This window comes from Notamacropus eugenii, chromosome 6 (assembly GCF_028372415.1).
Source record: "Notamacropus eugenii isolate mMacEug1 chromosome 6, mMacEug1.pri_v2, whole genome shotgun sequence".
Lineage (NCBI taxonomy): Eukaryota > Metazoa > Chordata > Mammalia > Diprotodontia > Macropodidae > Notamacropus > Notamacropus eugenii.
The window spans coordinates 60,301,611-60,329,119 of record NC_092877.1 but is presented as its reverse complement, the minus strand read 5'-3'; the positions used below and the strand labels follow the sequence as shown (position 1 = coordinate 60,329,119).

Here is a 27,509-nt window from a genome sequence, read left to right as displayed (position 1 = left end):
AAAGTATTCCGTAATCACCTTCACCAATTTCCTGCTATTTCTCAGTCGCTGTTCTAGGCCCTGGGGATGCCTATGAAACAAAGACAAAAGTGGAATAATTGCTTCCCTCAAACTGCTTTCATTTTATTAAGGTAGAATACGTGGACTGATATATTGACATTGTGCATTTATGTATCCCCAGAACCTAGCTGTATATGGCATTATATAGGGCATATTGTAGGAGCATAATAAATACTTCATTGATTGATAGAGAAGATTGGCCCCTTATGACAATATTCTTAAACTCTGTGTGTGTGTGTGCGCATGTGTATGTGTGTGTTGGACCCTTTCAGCAATCTAGGGAAGCCTAGGGACCCCTTTGCTACCTAGGTTCATAACTGAAGGAAAGCTAAATTATAATTAGAAGTTAGTGAAAATCAAAATGTATTTTTTTCTCATCTGAGTTCATGAATTCCTTGAAATCTACACAGAGATCCCTTAGGGATTCATGGGCCTCAGCTTAAGAACTCTTATTTTAAGGGATGACTTTCATTCTTCATTTAGCTATGTTTAATGAAGGCCAGGAAATTTGTCACATAGCCACTGAGGAAGAAACAAAGTCTGATTACAAAGGAAATGATAGGGCTTAGGATGTTGGTTTTTGCTTGTTTGTTTTGGTTTTTCTTTAGTTAAAAAAATAGAAACCAGATTTTCCTTGTCATGTATCCTGTGTTACCCCATCCTCTGAACAGGCTGAGAAGAGACAGTAGAAGGCTAGAGTAGTGGTCCAAATACGATTTTTCCTTTTGAGACTGTTTCCAAAGTACTCTGTTGAATGGCAGCCCAGGACAATTTCAGTGGCTGTGCTATTTAGTGGCAAGAGAAAAATGATGTGCCTTTTGATTAGGCTAAGGTGTCAGTTTTATTTTAGAAAAAGTCTGGCAAACCCCGTTTTGGCTCTGCAGGGCTGACATGTGTCTTTTACAATGGCCAAAAACTGATGAATGAAATTTCCGTAGGTGTCAAGTTAGAAAACATCTGCCTGAATTATAAATGAAGAAGAGTTAAAAACAGTCAGTGTTTGGGTGAATTCCATTGGGCTGCAGGCTGCCTGTGATCCTTTGCTCAATTGGCTTCCTTTTCCATACTTTCTTTTCTATAGGAAATAACATACTGAAGACTACATTGTATCCTATTGTGTGACATTTTTTTCTCTTCTGTAACTATGAGGGACAGGTTTATTCATCTAATTGAAAGTGTTGCACGGTGGAAAGATAGCTTTAATTTTGTGTTTGTCCTCATATCTTCACCCTACCCCTTAACGCCTGTGATCAGAGCCATCGGTAGTATATTATGGACCCAAATTACCAACCCTACCTGAAGCAGACTCTTTTACTCCAGGAATTCTTTTCATTGTTGAGCCTTTATCTCTTGATGCCCTAAAATGAGTAGTGAATGTTATATACCTAAGATGAACCTTGTTAATTCGAAGTTTTAGTAATCATGGTGGATCTCACGGACAGAAACACAGCATCCATCTTAGCTTTGCCATGTGATTGCCTGCTCTGAGGTGGGAGACAGGTCATTTTCATGATTGGCAGCTGGTGGTAGAGTTTTCATAAATTTGCTCCTGCTATGAGCACTTGTAGAAATGGGGGCTATATTTCTATAAACCACTATAATTAAAGAATTAATAAAAGATGTAGCATAGAATATAGAGCATGGATGGTGTATAGAATATAGAGTTCTGAATTTAGAAACAGAAAAACTTGAATTCCAATCTGTTCTTGGATACTTATTAGTTGTAACTCACTTTCTTCATGTATCAAATGAGGGGATTGAACTCCATAGCCTCTAGGTTCTTCTAGCTCTAAATCTAGATCTTATTAAAGTTTTTAGAACAGAGAATATTAGATCTCTAAGGGATCTTAGAACATAGACAAAGAGTAGTAGAGCTGGAAAGACTTTTAGAATATAAAATGTTAGCATGAGCACAGACCTTAGAATACAGCTTAAAATGATAGAATTGGAAAGCCCCTTAAAATCACACAGATTTTTAGAGTTAGAAGAGATCTTCAAACATGGAATATTGGAACTAGAAGAGACTTTATGGAGTAATAGATCATCTGACCTAACCTCCTATTGCTTGGAGACTAAAAAACAAACAAACCAAAATTATCTTCAGAAAACTTGGCCAAATAACTTTGATAAAATCTATATGTATGTACATTATATAAACACACGTAAATATATGTATATGAAAACTGAGAATTAGAAACAGAAAGACACTTGGTCTCAGTGACAAATGATTGAATTACATTATGATAAACAGTCCTTTGGGGTCACTCAGTGGAGAGTTTCCTTTTTCAATAGTTTGGAAAAAATTCAATTTAAATTGTATTTCTCTAGTATTTAGGGTGCCCAAAGCTGTGTCAATTCCTTTAGAGAAGAAAAAAAATATATATATATTTACATATATGTGTGTATATGTATGTATATGTGTATATATGTATATGTGTGCATATATATAAATATATATGTATGTATATATGACAGATCTGACCCTGGGCTTGCAATCTAGTAGGGTGACAAGGCTTATACAGTTGAAATGATGAATAAAACATTAGAGCCAAGTTTTGAAATCCAAAGCAATATATAATCAGAATTCAAGGATACTATAGTAAAATAAGCATCCAATGGAAGCATGGAGAACTAGTGTGGCATGACACTTTGCTTTTGGGGGGCCTTTCTCACTAATAAAAAGAATATATTAGACTAGGTGGTCTCTAAGCGTTCTTTCAACCCTAACCTTCTACATTCTGTGTTCTAAGGTCCCTTTTGGTTCTCAAATCCTATGTTCTAAAATCCTTTCCATCTCTAACATTTGATATTCTTTATGTTCTATGATCTAAGACCCCTAGTAGCTCAGAGAATATTAGATTATTTACGCCATTGACAGTCTATAAGTCCTAAATTATATGAAATGGAAGCTGGGTGCTCTCTGTGGACAGTCAGGAAGAGGAGAAATCCTTTTGTCCAGAGCTTTTTTACAGAGATCATGGGACTTGAAGTGGGCCTCAAAAGGTGTAGATATCTCTTAACATCTCAGGCACACTCCCATACTCCCAGCTACCCAGAAGGCTAAGGAGGGCTATCTCTTGAACTCAGGAGCTTTGAGCTGCATTAGGCTTCTGCCTACTGGATGTCTATACTAAGTTTGGCATTAATGTGGTGAGCCCCTTGGGGAACAGAAAGCTGTCAGGTTGCCTGAAGAGTGGCATACTGGTCCAGGTTGAAAACAGAGCAGGTCAAAGTTCCTATGACAATCAATAGAGGGACCAGATCCATGAGTATCCCAAGTCTGGGGATACTAGCACTTCTGGTCTGGATGAAATGGGGATATCCAGTCTTATTTTTTTCTTTCTGGCATAAATAGTATCTTTTCCAGTTACATATAAAGATCATTTTCAACATTAATTTTTTTAAAGATTTTTCTCCCTCTTTCCTTCCCCTTCCCCTTCCCAAAACAGCAAACAATATTATTTAAGTTATACAAATGCAATCATGTTAAACATATTTCCACATTAGTCATGTTGTGAAAGAAGAAAGAGAAAAAAGGAAAAAAACACAAGAAAACGAAGAGAGTGAAAATAATATGCTTTGGTGTGCATTCAGACTCCATCAGTTCTTTTTCTGGATATAGATAACATTTCCATCATAAGTCTTTTGGAATTGTCCTGTATCATTATATTGCTGAGAAGAGCTAAGCCAATCATTGTTGATCATCACACAATGTTGCTGTCACTGTGTACAATGTTTTTCTGGTTCTGCTCACTTCATTCAGCTTCAGTTCTTTCCAGGTCTTTCTGAAACTCGTCTGCATCATTTCTTATAGCACAAAATAGTATTCCATTGTGTTCGTATACCACAATTTGTTCAGCCACTCCCCAGTTGATGGGGTTGATTAATAGAAGGGATGGCAGACTGGGTTAAGGGGTAATCGGTTGCAGATTGTGGGGGAACAGGTCAAGGGAGAGAATGGAATAAATGGAGGACAGCACAAGATAGAGGGAAATGTGGTTAGTCTTTCACAACATGACTATTACGGAAGAGTTTTGCATGGCTATACATGTATGACATATCAAGTTGTTTATTTTATCAATGAGAGCAGGTGGGGAGGGAGGAAAAGAATGTGGAACTCAAAGCTTTAAAAAATGAATGTTAAAAATTGTTTTTGCATACAACTGGGAAATAAGATGTATAGGTGATGCGGTATAGAAATCTACCTTGCCCTATAGGAAAATAGAGAGGATTGGGATGGGAGAAGGGGGAAGTGATAGAAGGGAGGGCAGATTGGGGGAAGGGATGATTTGGGTACTCACTGTCCTGGGATGGGGGAGGGGAGAAACGGGGAGAAAATTGGGAATTCAAAATCTTGTGGAAGTGAATGTTGAAAATTGAAAATAAATAAATTATATGATTATTAAAAAATGGTTTTCTTTATAAAAGGCAAAATTAAAAAAAAAAAGACTGTCTCACCACTAGACTTGTATTCCCAAAAGATCATGAAGTAAGGGAAAAGGACCCACATGTACAAAAACATTTTAATAAGCCTTTTCATGATGGCAAAATATTTACTTGAGGAGATGCCCATCAAGTCCAACCGAGGGAAAGTTAACATCCCTTTCCTTTTCATTAACTCTGTAGGAGTCTCGCATCCTGGAAGAAGAAAGGAAAGTAAAGGACGAAACTCAACAGACACGTTTAGAATTTCATCAGCAGTTCATTGTGGAAGTACAAGAATGTGTACAGTTTCTGCACCAACACATGCAGCAAGTGATTGGAGAGGCCTTGCTTGAGCATGCTCGGTGTGATATGGCCAAGAGCCAAGCCAAAGACAGAGATGATTTTAAGGTAAGAAGCACTCTGGAACTCCTTAATAAATTTGTTGTAAAAATTGGGGAGAAAGAAATAGAAGAGCTAGATGGAAAATGGTGATTTATGAAAGTTACAGAATATATCAGTAAGAAACAGTAACTTTGAAGAATCTGAAAAACATGAGAAGGTTTATATTAAGTGATGCATAATGAAATAAACAGAACCAAGAACCAATATAATTGGTTTACATATGTGTATATATATAATTATATTATGTACATTATATATAATATAATATTATATAAAATATAATTAAGACTACAATGATATAAATGAAAAATAAGTTTGAATTCTGGGTAACTGAAAATCAGTGAAGGTACCAGAGAGCAGATAATGAAACACGTCTTTCCCTCACAATAGAAAGGTATCGGATTACTAGGACAAATTGACATGTACATTGTCAGATGTAATCACTCAAATATTTGTGCTGAATTTTTTTATCACCAAAAAGGTCAGTTGGGAGAGAGGGTGTTGAAATGACTTGATGTAAAGATAAAAGATACCAATAAAATGTTTGTAAAATAAAAAAGACATGGGGAGATTTTCATGATCACATAATTCAAAAGTGGTACCTAAATAATGACTTAAGGAGGAAATCATATTGATCCTTGACTAGAAAATAATAATACACATTTTCATAATACTTTCTAGTTTGAAAAACACTTTATGTGCATTGTCTTATTTAGTCCTCACAATAACCCTTTGAAATATGCAGTATTATTATACCCATTTGATAGATGAGGAAAGTGAGACTCAGAGAGCCAGCATGCTATAATGGAAAGAACTTTGGACTTGGAGTTAAAAGATCTAGTTTCATTTTCCAGCTCATCCTGTCATAAGGATGTGTGACACAGGACAAATCTCTTTCCCTTCCTAAGATATAATTTCATCATCTGTCAATTGGAAATGATGTTACATGTAGTATTTTTCCTCTCATATTGAGAAATATGTTTTCTCATCTTTACATCTCTATGTAAATGTGAGCTTAGATGATGTGCCTAGGATAACATAGCTAATCAGTCATAGATCTCAGTCTCATTCCCAAGTCTTGGGATTTTAAATGCTAGTATCTGTCCACTCTGCCTTGCAGCCTTCTCAAGAAATGTTTAAGCTTTCAAAATGTTCCCTCATGGCTTTGAAAGCAAGAGGAAGATGACTGGTACTTTTTCTCCCTGTAAATATGCTTGCTCATTCTTTGGTACTCATCTACTTGCCCTGTAACCAACATATACATGGCCAACTGTGGCAGCAGGGAGTTACAGAGAGGGGAGATCTTCTTAAGTTCTCACTGATGAAATGTCACAAAGTTGGAAAGGGCCTTCCCCTTCAGACCTTACATAAATAACCCTGTATCATGACCTCTGACAAATATTATCATGTAATATTGTGTATTATACTTAGTCTGTTGGTGTTAATATTGGGAAGCAGATAGGTTAGATTGTGGGACCTGAAGTCAAGAAGATCTAAGTTCTAATGCTGCCTCCAATACTTACTAGCTGTGTGGCTCTAAGGAAGTCACTTAACTGCTCTCTATTTCCGTTTCCTCATCTCCCAGGGTCTTTGTGAGGATAAAAGAAGGTATTTGTAAAGAATTTTGCAAACCTTAAAGTATCAAAGATATTAGCGATTATTATTATTGATGCCTGCTACTAACACGTCAAGTTCGTATTGACATGGACCATGTTTTCTCAAAATGTTTTCCACCATTCTTCCACTGCTTAGAATAGTGCTCTGCAAACAGGTGTTCACAGCCTGAGAGTCATCTATGACTCTTTATTCTTAATTTTGTTTTTAAATTCTAAACTGAAACATCTCCCCTCACTGTCATGAACATTTTTATAAACACAGTAGAAAAGTAGAATTATTTGTGAAAATGCAAATTTCTATCATCTACAGCAATTTTTTTTAAAAAAGCATTTAATGAATTCAGGATGTTTTTAGAAACTATTCAACTTGTCTATATTTCTTTCTTAACTTCTATCTGTTCTTTCCTGGGCATTATTTTAAGTGTTTCAATGATTTTTTTTCTTTCTTTTCCTTCTATAAAAAAAATCATCCCATCATCCTTGACTCTTTTCTCTTCCTAACCTACTTCCCCACATCCAGTGAGCTGCCAACTTTTATCTATTCCACCCCCTTCCTGCAATATCATCCTGTCTGTAACCTTCTCTATGTTCACATCGCCACCAACCTAATTCAGGCATAAGGAGCACCATGAGCACCATGAAGGTGCAAAGACTACATCACGATGCTCTTTTAAAACTGTACCTTTCCTTTTTCTTTTTGGCACAGGGGACATTGATAGAAGCAGCTGTAGAAAGCGTGTATGTGACCAGCAACAATGTTAACAGGCTCGTCCACAGTTACTACCAACAAATTGGGAAAATCATGCAAGGTCATGAAGAGAGAAAACTCCAACAGCTCAAGGCATTGCAAAGTACCCTGCCTCCATGATCTGATTCTTCTTTTTGAGAATTGACACTGTTGTTGATTTCATCTTGGGGAATAAAGGATTTTTAATTGGACTTGACCTCTATTTAGAAATACATTGAGTAATAGCAAATTATCTACGTATTAATGATTTCCCAAATTAAATGAGCTAGTGATGAAGGAAAGGGGGGAACAGACATTCATAAAGTAACTACTATGTCCTAGGCGCAATGCTAAGCACTTTTTGTAAATATTATCTCATCTGATCCTCAGAACAACCCTGCAAAGTAGGTGCTATTATCATCCTCATTTTACAGTTGAGGAAAATCAGGCAGAAAGATGAAAAGCCTCATCCGTAGTCACATAGGTGGTGTCTAAGGCTCGATTTGAACTCAAATATTTCTAACTCCAAGTCCAGAATTCTCTCTACTGTACAACCAACTGCCTCTAGCTAATTAATTGGGTCAAGCTAGATGGCATGTTGGAGAGAGTGACCTAGAGTCAGAAAACTGAGTTCATATCCAGCCTTTGAACAATTAATGGTCTATGTGATGCTGAAGAAGTTACTTATTCACCTCAGTTTCCTCATCTTTATAATGGGGATAATAATAACATCTACCTCCCAAAGTTGTGAGGATCAAATGAAATAATAAGTGTATAGCACTTAGCATAGTGCATGGCACATAGTAAGCAGTATATAAATGTTATTTATTTGTTGTTACTATTATTATTGTTAATTTTAAAAAGAGAGGTAGCATTTGTAAATATCTTATATCCTCAAGAGATGTGAATAACAATAATTTAAAATTATTGTTCATTCAGATAATTAGAAATGCTGGCCTGAAAGTCAAGACACATGAATTTTCATCCCTGTTTCTTGATGATATTAGACATGGTACTTCCTTCCCCTCTTCAGATCTCTACTTCATTTGTAAAATGAGAGGCTTAGATGAAACGATCTCCAATCTCCAAGACTCCTTGTATATCTAAGATTGTTTATTTTTTGTTCTAATGTCTCTTTTAACTCTGCCTTTTCCTAGAAGTTCAAAGGGCATCTAGTCTAGCTGGTACCCAAATAGGAATTCCCTCCACAATATCTCCAGCAAGTTGTCATCCAGTTTTTAACTGAAAACCTCTAATGATGGGGAAATCACCACTCCTTTAGGTAGACCATCCCACTTCTGGATAGTGCTAGTTGTTAGGAAGTTATTACTTACATTAAGTCAAAATCTGTAACTTTCACCAAATGGACCTAATTATGTCTTCTTCTATAATCTGAAACCTCTTCTACGTCTCATTTTATGTTCTATGTATTTATGGCCCCATCCAGTTCTGACAATCAGTATTAAAGAAATTTCAGGTATGGACTGGGCCTCAACTTTGAACCTAGCAACAGTTTATAATCTTTTGTCTGGAGAGAAACAGTCCATATCCACAGGCTTTTATCTCTACAAAGAATCATAGGTTCTTCAAGTAAAAAATGCATAAAGAACTTGTGATTTCATCTGTGTAGGGAGATTCAGATGAAGAAACTCCCTCCACAAAAATAGATCAACAGCTGCCAATCTAAGAATGTTGCCTGTGGCAGTGAGAATTTAAATGACTCGTCTAGGATCATACAGCCAATATGTCAGAGCACCCACTGGAACTTGACAAGACCATTATTCCACACTGCTTGTCAGAGAAATGTAATAAGTGATTATTATAATGTAAGTAGTTGGATCATAAACTTAGAGCTGAAAAAGATCTTTAAAGGTAAACTAGTATAACTGTCTCATTTTACAAATGAGTAAACCAAAATTACTATCATAATTAAGTGACTTAACCAAGCTCACACATCTCCTAAAACCCATGTCTACAGATTTCCAGTCTAGGGTCCTTTTGCATACAGCAAACTTGTTCTTTCTAAACTAGAATTAGTGAAACCCTAAGAAGATCTCAAGTAAAATTTATTTCTGAAAGATGTTTTCCTAGCCAAATTAATAAGATCTCAAGAGAAACGTGCAACTACTTTTCTATGAAAAAGTATATATTTCATTTGTGACAATGCTTGGAAGAGAGCAATTTTAAACTGATGGTTTAATGGAAGTTCTGTCCTTTTCAGCTGAGAGGATGAACAATTACAAGCTCCAGAAGAAAGCAGAAGTGAGTGACCAGTCACTGAGTAGAAATGCACCAAACCCCACCTCCAATGTACCCAGCACTGTCCATCAAAGGTGAGTGTCTGCAGTTTCTCACCATTAGCAGTTCTCTTAGCAGTCTTGACGGTTTTCTTAATAAATGCTTACAACTGGTCCCAATGTGCTAAGTGCCACTCATAGCACAGGACTGGTTATGGTCCCCATCTGCCAACAAAAGCAACCAAAAATAGCAACATTACATACAGATATAGGAACATACAGCAAATTCCTGTCATCTAAGTCTCTTGTCATTGATTGAATAAAACAGTTTTCTCTTAAGCACCCCCTCCACCTTTCCAGTCTTGTTTCACTGTACTCTGTTTCACTCACTCTATATTCCAGTCAAAATGGACTATTATCTGTTTGTCCAACTGCACCATCCATCGCTCCCAGCTCTGTGCTTCTGCATAGAGTGCCTCCCATATGCAGCTATCCTCACCTTTCTAATTGCTCATCTTCCTTCAAGATTTACCTCAGGTGCCACATCTTTGTAAAGCTAGGACTAACATGGAGTGAATTAAACATTTTCACAAACACTGATATCCTCCTTCATAGGGTTTCCTTCAGTGCTTCCCCTCTCCCCAAGGCAACCACTGACTACCCTTTATGCATCCCCTTTCTGTACCATCTCCTTTTATCCTTCTTGCTGGAAATTAAGAACCTGATCCTAATCCCATCTCTACCACTTACTAGATGTGAGACCTTGGGGTAAGTCATTTGCCCTTTCTTATCTTTCCATTTTTTGTTCCTTTTTTCCCATCTGAAACCAATGGTGTCTAAGATCCTTCCTAGTTGTGGATTTCCATATTTTCTGAATTAAAATTATTTTGAGGCTTAATATTGTGTATCCTATGTCCTAAAGTTCTTCCCAGCATGACAATTTCATGTTTGACCTGCTTTGATTTTCTACGTAAACTTAAAAACGCTATATAAATTTTAATTATTAGCTGTATAATACTGTTATAAAATATATCTTACCCTCTGAAGTCCTTGTCAGTTTTGAAATTCGACATTCTGTGTCTAACAGTTAATTCTATGTTCTAAGATCCTATCCAGCTTTGACGTCCCAGGATTCTATGGTTAACATAGAATGGAAGGTACAATATCTTAAATAGATGATGGCATGATGAATTTATCCACAGGAGCCACAGGGTGAGACACCCTCCAGTAACCATTGCAGGAAGCAGAAATGGGTGGTTGGTGACTCACTATTGAGGAGTATTGAGTAGCTATTTATAGACCTGGTCATAATAATCATGCAAGTCTGCTATCTTCCTGGACCATTTGTCATTGGTGATGGAGGAACTCTGAGGACTTGGCAAAGTGATGATTGTTACGGTGTAAATAAAACAGACACTGAAGCAAAGTCAAGTGCTGTGTGATTACAATGACCAGGCTTCTCTGGAAAAAGAGATGGGTAGTGCATCTTCTTTCATTAAAGAAATAGATGACTGAGGTTGTGGAATGTCAGACCTACATACTGTGGCCACAAGTTCTGTTTAATCTTCTTATTTTTTAAGCTTTAATTTTTATTTATTTTATATTTTAAAATTATTTTATTTGTTTTCAGTGTTCTACAATCACTCCCATACATCTTAGATTTTTCCTCTCCCTCTCCCCTGTCCCCCCTCCTCCCTACTCCCTCCCTGAGACGGCGTGCAGTCTTATGTTACATATCCATATCCCCAGGTTCCAGATTGAATAATTAAGCAAAATATCCCAAGCAAAGACTGTCTCACAATAGATATGATATTTTGTCCTAATTTTCACCAACTTCTCTAGCATGGGGGAAGAGAATGTATTTCATTATCTCTTACCTGGAACTTTCACTAGTTTCTCTATTACTTAGAGTTTCACCTTCCTTTTAGTGATCTTTTAAAAAATTTACACTGTGGCCTTGGTTCTGTTTATCTTATTTGGGATTAGTGCATACTAATCTTCCAGAGTTCTCTAAATTCTTCATGTTTTTCATTTTTACTGCAAAATAATATTTCAATTATTTCCCCAGATCAGTGGGGGACACACTTTGTTTCCAGTTTTGACTATCACACAACATGCTGCTATCAATATTTTGGTATATACTAGATCTTTAATTCTGTCTTTTACTACTTTGGCATGAAAGCCTAGTTATGGGAATACTTGGAAAAAGAGAATGAACAGCTTAGACATTTTTGGTTTATATTTCCGAAGAATGACTTGGGCCAGTTTGTAACTATCAATATTGCATCACGGTTCCCATCTTCCTAAAAATTCTTTTCAAAATTTACTTTCCCTTTTTTTTATCTTTTCCCTCTTGGATAGAGAGAAGTGAAGGCTCAGAATTGTTTTAATTCGTATCTCAATAAACAAGCGTTTACTGAAAGTCACCACGTTAAACACTAAGGCTACTTTTCTCTGTTACTGATTTGGTACATGTTTTCATGTGACCAAGTATGGTCTGAAAATCTTTTGAAAAATAAATGATCAGTTCTTCAACCAGTTTCTGTTTCACAATGATTCTTGATGTTATCTATTGGCGCTACTTCACAGTGATATTTGATATAAATTTCATTTGCATTCTAGCATCTCTTCTATTTCCATTGATTTAATTTTTGCAAACACTTTTTAATTTTATATAGGTAGTTGGGTGGCACAGTGGATAGAGTACTAAAGAATTGAGTTCAAATCTGGCCTCAGACACTTAATCATCAGTTAATCTCTGCCTCAGTTTTCTCATCTGTAAAATGAAATTCTCTTGCTGTGAAGATAGAGTGAGATAATATTTATAAAGCAGTGAATAGAATAGAATGTGCTATATAAATCCTAGCTATCATCATCATTATTGGTAGTGGTGTTATTATTTATGTAGTCAAATTTTTATTTTATATTTTATCAACTCCTCTATTCCTTGTTTGGTTAATAATTTTCCCTCAAACCACGGCTGTGAAAGGTACTTAATCTCATTCTCCTCTAAGATTTTTATGGAGTGACTTTTAATGCCATTTTTTATAATCAGGTCAGCTATCAATTTTGAGATTATTATGGTATGTGGTAGAAGATGTTTCTCTAAACCTAATTTCTTTTTCCTAATAATATTTCTAATTATTTTTAAAAACAATTTTAACATTCTTTATTTTTAAGTTTGAGTTCTAAATTCTCTCCCTTCTTCTCTCTCCTCTCCCTCCCTGAGACTATAAGCAATTTGATATATGTTACATACGTGCTATTGTGCAAAACATATTCCCATGTTGGTCATATTGTGAAAGAAAACACAGACAAAAAATAAAGCATAAAAATGCAAAGTAAAAACAGTATGCCCCAATCTGCATTCAGACTCCGTCCGTTCTTTCTCTGGAGATGAGTAATATTTTTCATAAGTCCTTTGGCATTGTCTTGGATCATTATATTGCTGAGAATAGCTATAGTATTCATAATTCACATGCAGTATTGCTATTACTGTGTGCAGTATCCTCCTGGTTCTGCTCACTTCACTGTGCCTCAGTTTGTGTAAGTTTTGAAAGGTTTTTCTGAAATCATTTTCGTCATTTCTTATAGCACAGTAATATTCTGTTACAATCATATACCACTGATTCAGCCATTCCCAAATTGGTGCACATCCCCACAATTTCCAATTCTTTGCTATCACAAAAAAAGCTGCTATAAATATTTTTGTATAAATAGGTCCTTTTCCTTTTCTTTATCTCTTTGGCATACAGAACTAGTACTGGTATTGCTGGATCAAAGGATATGCAAATCTTTATAGTCCTTTGGGCATAGTTCCAAATTACTCACTAGAATTGTTGAATCAAGTTCATAGCTCCACCTCTAAGCCGAATTTCTATCAAACTGATTTCCAGTTTGGGCAAAAGTTTATTTTTTTAGTAAAAAAGTGAAGTCTTTGAATAATTTATGTTCTCAGATTTACCAAACATTGAGCTGTTTTCAATTGCTTCTATTTTTTGCATCTAGGCTTTTCCACTGATTTACTTTTCTATTTTTGATCAGTATCAATCAGTATGTTCATCTGAGTCCACCAATTTACTTGATGAAATTTCAGTACGAAAACTGCAGGTAATAGAAGCAGTGAAGTGGAAGGACCTCCCTTTAACACTTTGAATGACCCATTTATACTTTGTAAAGTGCACTATTGAGTATAAAAAATGAAGAATACTGATCTTCTGATTGGCAAAGACAGTGGATCTTCCCAATTGCCCTTTTCTCCATGAAGTCACTAACTTGAGTGATGAGAAGAAATGAATAGTTTTGGGGTTTAAAAGCCAAAGAACCAACTCTGTCAGGCTGTAACATCAGAGTCAGTCAAGAGGCAAACCATCCCATGAAGAAAGAATGAAGTTCAACAGGAAACTCACTCTTCATTTTTTCCTCAGCACTTCTTAGAGAGCAGAGGTAAAAGGGGAGAAGGGAGATTTTCTTTCCCCTTTTCCTGTCCTCATCTGTAACATCTTGGAACAGACACATATGATAGCATCGAAGGAGAATGGAATCCAACAGCAAAGTCAAGTTGAGTAGAGTCAGCCAGAGAAGTCAGAAGTCTGGTGCCTACAGCTGAGGTCCTATTCAGGATATGTCTAGTCCCAGAGCTGCTGCTCCTAGTTCCAATTATTATTATTATTATGTTTGGTTCCAATTATTTTTAAAAGGGTGTAAGAGTACCCAAGGCAGAATTTTGGTTGAGTCCAAAGCTGGAGGTGATAGAGGCTACACCTTCACATTTGCCAGGCCTAGGGTAGAGGTTTCTGTTGTCTCCAAAAGTGTATAATGGTACTTAGCCCAGAATTTCAGCTAATCCATGGAGGACAGAACCCACAACAAAGTATCAAAGCCATGTGTCCTTCCTATGAGCAGGTCCATGAATACTAGTGAGGAGATACCATGCAACCACATGGAATAGGACAAAGACATCAGTAGATATCAGGTGACCCATGAAACTGGAGACACAAGTGCCTTGGCCATATGTGTTCCCCTTCACTTGTGAATTCTGGGTTTTCTCTCTTCCTGCTGTTTCTGATTGTATTTTTAAGAGAGTATAACTCAAGTTTATGGGAGAAATGTTTTGTCGCATAACTGTCATTATACCTTTTCAACAAAAGGAATAACTGGCATTAAGTCTTTTTAGTAAATACCTTTGTTCTGAGCTAAGTGTGGCTTTTGGCTAGCTATCAAAGACAAACATCAGTGGGATGCATGGGCTTTAGTATGGAATTAGAGAAGTGATAGTCTCACTGTTGTCTGACCTGGTCAGACCACAATCTGAGTATTGTGTTTAGATGCAGGTGTTCCATTTTAGGAAAGACAGAGAAGCGGAAAAGCATCAGAGTTAGAAGTGTGGGGTGATGAAAAGTCTTAATACTGTGCTATATGGAAGTTGTCTGAAAGAACTGGGGATCTTATGCCCTGGAAAGGGGAAGACTTCAGACAGGTTGACTTCTTTCAAGCAGTTGAAAGACATCCAGAAGAAAGATTAAGCATTCCGCTTGACTCCTATAACTATGAGTGGAAAATTTCCGTGAGTGGAAATTTCAGTGAAGCCAACTTAATTTCAAGTCTTCCTTAACAATCTTGTTGCTGTTGATTTCATTTGTGTCTGACTCTTCGTGACCCCATTTAGGCTTTTCTTGGCAAGGTACTGGTACTTCTCCAACTCATTTTATAGGTGAGGGAACTAAGGAAAACAGGGTTAAGTGACTTTCCCAGGGTCACACAGCTAATGAGTGTCTGAGGCCAGATCTGAACTTAGGAAGAAGAATTTTCCTGATTCCAGGTCCAGCACTCCATCCACTGTGCCCTCTAGCTGTCCATCTTAACAGTCTTGTGTGTGTTTGTCCTTTGTTCTCTAAGAGGACTATGACATCAAGATGATGACATGACTTGCAATTGACCTTGTTCAGTAATTATTAACAGTTAGTCTTACAAAAAATTGGAATGTGACTTACCTTGGGGAAATATGCATCCTACCTCATTAGAGGTCTATGGGCATCAGAAATTCAATGACTACTTGTTGGAAATATTGGAGATGAAAATCTTGGTTGGAGAAGGTTAGACCAGATCACTACCACCAGCCACTGCTGAGACAGGCAAGCTCTCCTAAGTGCAGCAGAAAGGCAACCTAAGGGAGAAACAGGAAGTAACATATAACAAGAGGGTCAAACCATCTCAGTCACAACCTTCCCTCAGACTCCAATAAAAATAGCCCACCCAAGATCCCCAAGAATAATAGCACCCCCCAGGAGAATTAAGGTGCTTCCAACCGATCCCTTGCTGCCATAATACAGGGAAGCATCTCTTGCAGGGCAGCTAACTGGCATAATAGATAGGACACTGGGCTTGGAATCAGAAGACTCATTTTCAGGAGTTCAAATACAGCCTCAGACACTTATTATCTGTATGACCCTGGGCAAGTCACTTAATCCTGTTTGTTGCCTCAGTTTCCTCATCCCTAAAATGAACTGGAGAAGAAAATGGCAAACCACTCTGGTATTCTTGCCAAGAAAACCCCAAATGGGATCACAGAGAATTGGACATGAGTGAAATGATTGAACAACAAAAATTCCCTGTAGGAAAGTGCCCTTCCATCCCTACCACCAATGGCACCAGCTACCAACCAAATTCTACTGATGGGCAGGTAAGCCAAAGAACAATGCCGCTCCACTCATACCCCCCACATAAACACACATCAGAACACCAGCCCTGCTTCCTCCTAGGCTTCCCAGTCATTGCTCAGGAAAGCAACTGTTGTGGAAATTTAACTGTGCCTTCAGGTACTTTTCAGCCCTTGCCTCCTTAGCAACCATAGCATCTGAAGACCCTTATCCCCCAAAAAAGTTATTTTCACCAAGTCATCAAATTATTTAACACCAGAAAGGTAGTAGTTTTATTAGTGAAATGACCTCAGAGAAGAAGCATTGCACCTACCTTGCTATTTCTTTCTCCCTAAGGGCAACAGGACCTTTTTCTCTCACTTGCTGTTGAGACTTTTCACATGTAGTGTCTTGCCCTGTTAGAGAGTTAGCTACTTCAATACAGACACCTCCATAACCCCAATACTTTGCACATAGTAAGAGCTCAATGCTTTTTCAATCATTCTTTCACGGCATCTATAATCCCTTCCTACAGAGATTGCTTGAATTCTGTAGTGCTACTGACCTACTTTTACTAAAATATTCCCCTTTAAGTTGTGTTTTGATTTTTCCCCAGCATTCAGGAAGCATTTATGCTTATCTAGGTCCACAGTCTTGACTGCTATCCCTTGGGACCATTGATGCAAACTTTTTAGTTTTCTGGTTGTGGTCTAGAAAGCACATAATGACCACGGTAACAGCAAAAACTACTTGCATTTGGAATTCCCTGAGTGCCCAGACTGACTTTTGTAGGTTTGTCCAGTCATTTTTAAGTCGTGTCTGACTCTTCATTACCCCATTTAGGGTTTTCTTGGCAGAGATACTGGAATGGTTTGCCATTTGCTTTGCCAGCTCATTTTACAGATGAAGAAACTGAGGCAAACAAGGTTAAGTGTCTGAGGCTGGATTTGAGGTCAGGAACATGAATCATACTGACTCCAGGCCAAATAGTCTATCCAATGTGCAACTTTTAACTCTCGAGAGGAGAGAGTGAGGCTAGTGACTTTGCACAGCCCTGCCTCACTTAAATCCAATTCCCTTGCAAGTCAAGACATCATCTTTCTGATGTCATTGGTCTCCTGTGAAAACAAAGGACAAGAAACAATCTGTGAGTATTAGTAGCTGCCCCACTGGGGACCCAGCTGGCCAGTTTCAGTTAGGCAACAGTCTTTCTTTCTTTCCCTCCTTCCTTCCTTCCTTCCTTCCTTTCTTCCTTCCTTCCTTCCTTCCTTCCTTCCCTCCCTCCTTCCTTCCTTCCTTCCCTCCCTCTCTCCTTCCTTCCTTCCCTCCTTCCTGCCTTCCCTCTTTCCCTCCTTCCTTTCTTCTTTCTTCCCTTCCTTCTTCTCCCTCCCTCCTCTCTCTCCTCTCCCTCTGTCCATATAGGGAATCATACCCCTACCTGTGGGTGCTCTTCACAAAGCAATATAAATTTCGATCACTGAAATCTCACAAGATATCTTGGAATTTGTGGGTTAGATTTCTTTTTCTTTCTCTTCCCTACTTATTTATTCTATCATTTAAAACAAGCCTGGAACAATTATCTCTTTTGCCCCACATAGTTTCATTTATGATTTCTTAAAATAAGCACCGGAATTAAAATTTCGTTTAAAAGCACTGGAAAACCAGTCTTTGATAAAACTCATTGGGATTCAAATGGAGCTACTTCCAGGTCTTAAACCCAAAACACTCTGGCTCTCACTGATTGACCAACAATAGGTCCCAGCCCAAGGCTCACTTCATCATTGTTTGGGTTTTGATGCTTAGAGTGAGTGTAAAGAAAAGTTGATTCTATTTTGGCCAGAAACCATAAAGTCTTCCCCTCCTCGATTGTTTTATTTGACTAGGTAAAAGAGATCATTTTTTGCCTCATTTCCTAGGTAGCCTTAATCACTGAATGAGATTTGCCTCAGACAAACTAGACCAAGGTCTCTCACTACACATCCAGGGCCATCTCCAGTCATCCTGATTCTTATCTTGCCACTGGGCCCAGATGACTCTGGAGGTGAGAGTGAGGCTGATGACTTTGCACAGCCCTGCCTCAAAAATCCATTTCACATGCAAATCAAGACATCGCCTTCCTAATGTCATTGGTCATCTTAGAGAATGAAGGATAAGCAATAAACAAACAACAAATCCTTGCATATAAAATTAACTTAATAGTTATCTGACTTCTCAGATTGTGTGTTCATCCTTCATTGCCAAAGAAGACCATGACATCAGAGAACTGATGACATGACTTGCACTTGACTTTGTTTTGAGTGAGGGAGGGCTGTGCAGGTCACCAGCCTCACTTGTCCCCAAGAGCCATCTGAATCCAGTGACCAAATATTCATCTGGATGACTGGAGATGACCCAGGATGAGGCAGTTCAGGTTAAGTGACTTGCCCAAGGTCATACAGCTAGTGAGTGTCAAGTGTCTGAGGTGGGATTTGAACTCAGGTCCTCCTGAGTCCTGCATTGGTACTCTATCCACTGCACCCCCTATTGTAAATTTGGAAAGAAGGAAGGGAAGAGAAGAGAAGGGGAGGGGAGAGGAGGGAAGGGGAGGGAAGGGAAGGGAGGGGAAAGCAAGGGAAGGGAAGGGAAGGGAGAAATGGAGGGAGAGAGGAAGGAAAGAAAGAAGGAAGGGAGAGTAGAAGAAACATATTTTTCCAGGCATATTTTTATCTTTAAGAAGATTAGAAGGAGAGGTCTTGTTTGATGCAAAGAAATGAATATCTAATAGTTTATTTTTAAGCAATGTAGCACCCTATTGAGGAAGATTTGGGAGGGGACATTAGAGAAGCCCTTAGTCAACTTGTATCACATAGATATCAGTTTCTTTTATATGTGTGTCTGTATGTGTATAAAACACGTGAAAATATATAACCAGATCCACCTCCCTTTATAAAAGAAAAAATCTGTCCAAATAAATATTTGATAAAAAGTTGTCATGAAATTTATTTTATAAATACATTATAAGAGTATTTGAAACATTGTACTTGTGAACTGACAGAATGATAAGATAAGGTAATAATAATAGTATAGACATTTTGAGCGCATTTTATACTCAGTATTTTATTTCATTCTCAGAACAACCCTGTGAGTCAGGTCATTTATGAAATGAAATTATTCCATTTCTTCTTTTCTCAGAATAGGGAAGTGATTTACCCAAGGATAAACAGACAGTAAGCAATAGAGCCAAAATTCAAATTCAAGTCTCTTAAATGCAAGTCTAAGTTTCTTTCAGCTGATCCTCAATTGGCTCTTCAGTTCTGACAGACCACCAACTAAAATGGCAGCCCTGGCATTCACCACTAGAACTTCTTCATTTCTGAATGAAGCATCTGCCTATTCCTAGGATTCCTAAGGCAGTGCCAGAACTTCCTCAGCAATTTCCTAGGTAACGAGAATGCCTCATTAGCCTATTGCCTAATAAGAGAGGGTGTAGGGACTTGCTCTACTGGGCTGCAGAGGACAAAATTACCACAAATGGGGGGAAATTGCATGCCTCTGTAAGGAAAATTCTTTTAGACCTATATAAAATTAGATTACACTGAATCAGGACACAGTAAGTTTCTTAACCCTGGAGGTCTTTAAGCAGAGACTGAATTAATTTTTTTGGCGTTTTCCAGAGAGAATTCTCATTCAAGTATACTTTGGACAATATGACCTTTGAGGTCCCTTCCCATGCCCATGCTGGGATCCTATAATTCTTGGTCTCATCCACAGACTGACCTTGGCTTCAACCGTGCAATTAATTCATCCTGAGATCTTGAAATCTGACTTTACCCTGCCTGCATCATGGGTTCTGGGAACAAGCCTTTCAAACAATATTTATCCTACCTCTGCAACTTACAAAGATAATGTACACTTAGTCCCTGATTCTCAGAAATCAGCCAACCTCGGCAAAGTACTTAGTGTAGTGGAGACAGAGCTATCTTCTGATAAATCTCTTCCTAAGTATGGTGTTGATGGCTCTTGTTTCCTCTTGCAAGGATGTTGTCACAGCAAAAGAAGTTCTTGGTGCAGTTTGATGTGCATCAACAGATTCGCTTGGCCTCCCTGAAACAGACTGCAGAAGCTATGGATCACCTGGGAGCCCAGCTAGAGACTCAGATGAAGGTAACATTGACTGAAATGCCTCTTTGGAAAATTCATGATTAGTTCAATTTAATAAACAGTAACTAAGCATGAGTTACATCCAAGTAAAACAGGCTTTGTGAACAAAATGAAAAGCTTGCATTTATAAAATTCTTTTTCTCCCAACAAACATTTGGGAGACCTTTACATTGGATCATTGGGAGCAAAGGGCTTTCTTTCTATACTTTTAAGTCACGGTGAAATGTGAGGTGAAGTTCATACCACTCTTTACTGACTCTAAATGGTCAGCATCAAAGAACAGATAGGGTTGGGATACACAGAGATGAAGGGACCACCATCAAATGTCCTCATTGCTTGCTTTCTTCTCTTGCCTATTCAGGAAGCTGAGCAGGTCTTTATCACTGAACTGGCAGCATTGTCTCGGGTGTCGCTCACTGAAAACAAACCAGCTGCAAACAAGAGAGGGCAGCCTGGTGAGTGAAATGAGAGTGAAAACTCAGAAGATCTGAGTGTGAATCGCAGCTTTGCAAATCACTAGTTGTGTGGTGCTGGGCAAGTCACTTAAGCTTTCTCTGGACCTCAATCTACTCATCTGTTAAAAAGAGAAAATATAATCTTACCCAATTACCTTTCAGGACTGTTGTAAGGACTGAAAGCAGTAATTATTATAAAACTTGTTACAAATACTGTAATTATCATCATCATTATCATTACCATCCATAAAAGTCCTTCTTTGAAGTTTCATCATTGCAGAAAGGTATCTTGAAGTTATGGAAGACTATTAGACAGCTAGGGAAGCTAGGTGGTACAGTGGACAAAGCACTGGGCTCTTAGATTCTTAGACCAAAAGACAGAATGTCGAAGCTACAAGAGACGTGAGGGCATAGAATATTCAAGTTGGAAGGGCTCTTCAATTAGATTAGATTTCAATTAGACTGTTACACAAAGCCAGAAGATACTTTAGAATATGGAACATAAAATTTCAGAGTTTTAAGACCTTTTAAGCTATGGAGTGTTAGTGCTGGAAGGATCCTTAGAGACCTTGTAGTCTAACCTCATCATTTTATAGAAGAAAATGAAGAACAGAAAAGGGAAGTGACTTGCCCACTAGTGCAGCTAGGTGGCTCTGTGAATGGAGCACCAGCCCTGTCAGGAAGACCTGAGCTCAAATGTGGCCTCACATACTTACTAGCTATATGATCCTGAGTAAGTCATTTAACCCTGACTGCCTCACAAAAAAAAAAAAAAAAAGTTTGAAGCTGAGATATTTTGTTTTCTGCAGAGAAATGTCTGAGGAACAAAAAGAAGAAACCCCTGCCTCGAGAAAATGATGATCCTAGTCTAAATGAAGATGATCTTACCTTCAAGGGCCAGACTTCAGAGTCTTTCAGGTATAATTATGGTCTACAATTTCCATTCATAACTCTACAAATCCACCCTGGTTCTACCATACAGTGCAGTGGTGTGCTGGCAAATGCTTAACAATTGGCTCTCTGAAAAAAAGAAAATGAGTACACAACTCACTTTAAGTTTAATCTGCATTATATTAACACTTTCTCCATTCCTTTATTAAGTCTAGATAATCAAGAAGATAAATCAAGCCATGGTTTGATGCTTCCATTGACCTTTTGTTTATTCCTCATGTTTCTTCATTTCTCTACAGCTTTGATGCTGCTGATTACCCTCTCCTGGATAGTCTCTCCTTTCTAGGTTTTCAGGAAATGACTCTCTCCTGTTTCTCCTCCTTCTTGTCTGGCCATTCCTCTTCAGTAGCTTTTCCTGGATCTTCATCTGTGCCATGCCACTAACTCTGGGTGTCCCTCAAAATTCTGTGCTGTGATTTCTTCTCTTTCCATTCTATGGCATCTCACATGGTGATCTCATCTGATCCTACAAATTTGATTTCTGTGTCTATACAAGTAGTTCTGGATCTATATAGCCAGTATATAGATAGTCCCATACAGTTGAAACTGACTAGTGAGTCAATTATATGGGAAAAATAAAATAAAATAATCTACCTTGTCCAATACAGTGATTCCCATTTAGTCTTTAATAAACCTGTTGAGAGTTCAAGATGATGGCCCAAGTGGTTTGTGCTAAAATTATTTAATGACAATTTAAGCAATAAAGAATTATAGCTGGCATTATGAATAATGTATTAAGTCATTCTAGGAGTTTATAACACATTTTTGTTGTGGTGGTTGAACGTGTTCACAGAACAAAAAATGTGGGAACCATAATCCTAGAGAATGCACCCCAAGTGTAATATTAGAGTCTAAAATAGTACACTGGGCCTCTAGTTCATTTTGTATGTCATTAAATAACACAATAAAGGTAAATTGAAGGAATAAACATTGACAATGAGGAAATAAGACTATCACTTTTTGTAGATGATAGGATGGTATACTTAGAGAACCCTAGAGAATCAATTAAAAAACTAGTTGAAACAACTAACAACTTCAGCAAATTTGCAGAATATAAAATAAACCTATGTAAATCATCAGAATTTCTTCATATTACCAACAAAATCCGACAGGAAGAGAAAGACAAATTCGTTTAAAATAACTGAATACAATACAACAAAATATTTGTGAATTTATGTGCCAAGATACACACAGTATTTACATACACACAATTATAAAATGTTCTTTACACAAATAAAGATCATGGGAATGCTCAGGCAATATAATAAAAATGACAATATTGCTTAAATTAATTTACTTATTCAATGCCATACCAAACTGCCAAAAATTATTTTATTGAGATAAAAATAATAATAATAATAATAATGACAAAGTTCATCTGGAGGAACAAAAGATAAAGAGTACCAAAGGAATCCATGGAAAAAAGCTTTTTGTGGAGCAAAAAATTGGTATATTAGGATATTCCCCCCAAATGGGGGATGGATGGCCATGTTATGGTATATAAATATGGTAGAATACTATTGTTTTGCAAGAAATAATGAATGAATAGTCTCAGAGAAACCTGGGAAGATCTGCATGAACTGATGCAAAATGAATTGAGCAGAACCAAGAGAACAGTTTGCACATCAACACCAAAATTGTAAAGATAATCAACTATAAAAGGTTTAACATTTGATCAATACAGTGATCCAGCCCAGCTCCAAAGGATTCATGATGAAACATGCATATCCATTTCCATGTAGAGAGTGATGAACTTAGAATGTACATTGAAGGATAATTTTTCTTTCTTTTGGAACATGACTAATATGGAAATGTTTTACATGACTTTCATATATTTAATGGGTATTCTTATTCTTACCTTCTCAATGGATGGAGAGAGGGGTGAAGGAGGTAGAAAATTTGGAATTGAAAATAAAAATAAAATTGAATTAAAAATTAAATACCACAATAGAGTATTATTTGCATGAGTCTCTGATGCCCTTGAAGAAGGAGACTAATTCCTCTATATTTGGCTTTGATCAGGTCTTTGTTAAATACTTGAATTGTAAAGTAAATATAAGACACTGCACAGGAATATGACAGAGGATAAAATTTGTTGAAAAAGAAATCCAATAAAATATTAATGTGCTGTGATTGGATTGGTTGACAAAGGAAAAAAAGGAGAAAAGGAAAGAAGATGATGATATTTGCTCTACATTTATGATGGACTATTGAAAGGCATCATGACCAATTGTTTTCCAGAACTGAGTTGGGTGTATGGCAGCAAATCTTGTTTAGCCACTATAGCAGGGAAGTTGCAAAATCACCATCCCTTGAGAGCTTTTAAAATGGAATTATTCAACCATCTGTTTTTGATCATTAAAACCTGTCTGTGACAGGGAGCTAGACCAGATGACAGCTTCAAGATCCTTTCTAGCTCTCTGATTCTAAATTAATCACGAAATACTAGAAATAGAAAAAAAAAACCAAAGAACTTGGAGGTCATCTAGTCTAAACTCGTAACCAGCATTGGAATCCCCAATCCACCATCTCTGATAGAAAACTAACTAACCAGCTTTTGCTTGAACACATTAAGTGACAAGAAGTTCATTAGCTAATAGGATACTACATTCCACTATGGACAACTTTAACTGTTAGACAATTCTTCTTCATCATGAGAAAAAACCCCACTTCTCTACAAGTTCCATCCATTGCTCCCAGTTCTACCTTCTGAAGTCAGACAGAACAAATCTAAACCCTTTCCACACAAAAGCCCTTTAGATACTTTAAGACTGTTTAAAGTATGCCCCTAAGTCTGCTTTTCTTAGGACTCAACATCCACAAATGAGCATCCTAACTCATGCATGTGGGTGACTTTTGGGAAAATCCTAGTATATATCTCCTTGGAAGAACTGGTAATGAAGGGGTTAATAAATAAATTCCAGTAACCTTTTATAACTTTTGTAATAACAATAATAACAACTCACATTTCAATAGCTCTTTATGGTTTAAAAAGCACTTATGCAAGGTAGTACAAAGCATCTTTACCCCCATTTAATAAATGAGGTAACTGAGGCTCTGAGACAGTAAGTGACTTTCAAGGTCGTACAGAGATTAAGTAAAAACTAGGATTCAATTCCAGGTCTACAAATTCTCAAATTTTAGGTTCTTTCCAGCACTGTATACAGTTGGCCAATTGTGCTCACATTATATGTAGAGTTTGTCCACTACTAGAACCTTATCTGAGATACGTGACTGCATGTGTGATAAAAATCACAGAATATTTTGCTCAATTTGGCAGAGTCAAGTATATTGGGCCTCCATTATACCATTAGATGGAACTAATTGGTCTAAGGAATTGAATCAGCCATGCCTGCTCCAACTCTGCCCTCTGCTGCTCTGATATATTATGCATGAAAAATGTACATAGCTCCTTTGGAAATAATGTGGTGGGTGATGGTGTATTAATTCACAGAATCATAAATTTAGAACTAAAAGAGACATTGGAGATCATGTGGTTTAACCCTCTCATTTTGTGGATAGAAAACTAAGGTCTGAAGAGGTTAATCATTTCTTAAGGATCAGAGCTAGGATTGGAGGCCAGGTCATGTGATCCCCATCCTGGCTTTCCCCACATTATGTTGTGTCCCTGGAAGAATCGGGATCTCTTTCTCCTGGCTTTCCCCACTCCACGTTGTCTCCCTAGAAGAATTAGAATCTCTTTCTCCTGACTTTCGAAACTTGTCTGTTCTCACATACTGTCTCAGGAGCACACACAGGAAGCTATGGAGGTAGTGAAAAGAGTGCCGGAACTGGAATCAAGACATATGGGCAGGCATTCCAGTTCATTTCTATGAGCCTCAGTTTTCTTCCTCCATGAAATACATCTAAGATTCACAGGACCTATTTGATGGGTCTATTGTAAGAAAAAAAAAAATGCCATGGCACCTTGAAGTGCTAGAAGGTGTTGACTTCTTATCACAGCTACTGTGTACTTGGTACCATGTGGGTGACAGAAATGATTGCTTCTCTCCTATATTAATAGCCAATTATTGAATTAGCACTAAGGTTTTTCGCCTTTCCTTCCTCATTTAGAAATCATTTAGAAATTTTAGTTTAGGTGAACTGATGGATTCTGTCCCATTTTGTTTTACCCAGACAGGTCTAGGAAAAAGCAGATTCACCCTTTATCTAGATTAGCCTAGATGATCAAGAATGAGTGATCAATCATATCCCTCAGAACCTCATTAGAATAAGCCTCCCTCTCATTAATAGTATTCATTATTCTTATTAATTGTTAACTAATCAGAGTTGATCACCACCCTCAGAGATGACCACTCTTCCAAGGGCATATAAGTGTTGAATGGGTCCCATGAGGGGTCTTTAACATTCAAGAGTGCCACTGACCCCTTTTATTAATTATTGCTAGCATGATAAATAAAATGATTAATTACCCAGAAAGTATGTCTCTCAAACTTTTTATATGTCATATGGCTTGACCGTTCTCAAGATAGAGCAGCCATCAGATCACTGAATCATAGATTTCGAGCTGGAAGGGACCTTGTTAGTCATCTAGTCTGGATCCTTCATTTACATATGAGGAAACTGAGATAGAGTGAGGTTGAGAAGCTTGCCTAGGCTTACACAAGTAGTGAGTGAAATGGCAAGGCCAGGATTTATACTCAGGCCCTCTCACTTTAAATCTGATATCCTTTCCATTGCACCACCCTGTGTATATTTATAGAATAGGTTACTTCATTCATTTAGAGTAGATTTTGTCCTTACACGCTGAGAAAAAAAAAATGGAGTAATCCTTTGCCCCAAGTTCTCATTGTTTCATTTCTTCTGTTTTATAAACAGTAAATTGCAGAATCAAAGTGAAAGTGACGTTGGTGTACTAGAGAAATCTAAGAAGATCAGGAAAAAAAGAAGTAACTTATAGCTCCTTGCAGAGACATCAAGGTGTCAGTGTCAAGGCTACTGCCTAGAAATCAACAGACCTGGCTGAGTGACCTTCACCGTGTCCTCGTGTGTTAACCATGGAAAATACTTGGCAACTCTCTCTCACATGGTTATTATGAGGATCAAGTTTGATAATATGTATGACAAAAGGTTTGTAAAACTTTAAAGTATTATGTTAAGGGAAATCGGAACCAAAGAGCATAAAAATGTCCAGAAAAAAAATAAAGTCTTTTTCTCTTTATGTAAATTAAGCATGGCCTTTGCAAATCCGTTAGTTCAGTGCGCCATCTTGGGCCAGCCGGTTGTACTTCTTGGGCATCGTCATCCTTGTGCTGGACTGTATGGTCGCTCCCAGATCTGATGTTCTATGGAAACTTCTTTCCCACTTTGACATTGGATGTTTTGTGTTCTGCTCCCCTTTCCAAATCAAAAATAGTCTCATTCTGTGAAACTGATGATTTAGAAAAGAAAATAAATTTGGCAAATTGATGCAGCTATGAACATTTTCTCAAATGGCAGAACTACTGTTGGACAGACTTATAGTAAGCTTATTTTTTACTCCTATTTCTTTGGGAAAGGGCTTTCAAAAACCTAGCCAACAGTGCCCTCTAGTGTTAGAAAAAATATTTGTTTTCCCAATTTTCTGTGAGATTCTAAGTATTTTCTCCTATTGACATCTCTATCAATCAATAAATATTTATTAAATCCCTACCTGATGCCAGACACTGTGCTAAATGCTGGGAATACAGAAAGAGGAAAAAGACAGTTCTTGCCATCAAGGAGCTTGCGACATTAGGGTCATTTAGAAATAACTTTCTGAACTCTGAGCTTTTCAAGTCATAGTTACTGAATTTCAAAGATCCTTGATACCCAGAGACTGTTTTTCCTAACCCAATCTATCTATAGCTAGATTGGTT

At 37.5% G+C, this 27,509-nt stretch overlaps 1 protein-coding gene across 2 annotated transcripts in view; it reads left to right on the top strand.

Moving 5' to 3' along the window:
- The window catches only part of EVC (EvC ciliary complex subunit 1), a 151,297-nt gene extending 124,454 nt beyond the window's left edge, over positions 1 to 26,843 (top strand). For both annotated transcript variants that reach the window (XM_072620196.1, XM_072620197.1), the window contains 7 exons: positions 4,687 to 4,893; positions 7,210 to 7,354; positions 9,452 to 9,563; positions 20,122 to 20,248; positions 20,607 to 20,700; positions 21,510 to 21,618; positions 26,491 to 26,843. In XM_072620196.1, the coding sequence (XP_072476297.1) occupies positions 4,687 to 4,893; positions 7,210 to 7,354; positions 9,452 to 9,563; positions 20,122 to 20,248; positions 20,607 to 20,700; positions 21,510 to 21,618; positions 26,491 to 26,572 (876 nt within the window). In that variant the 3' untranslated portion in view covers positions 26,573 to 26,843. The remainder of the gene's footprint in view (positions 1 to 4,686; positions 4,894 to 7,209; positions 7,355 to 9,451; positions 9,564 to 20,121; positions 20,249 to 20,606; positions 20,701 to 21,509; positions 21,619 to 26,490) is intronic.
- The last annotated feature ends 666 nt before the right edge of the window (positions 26,844 to 27,509 follow it).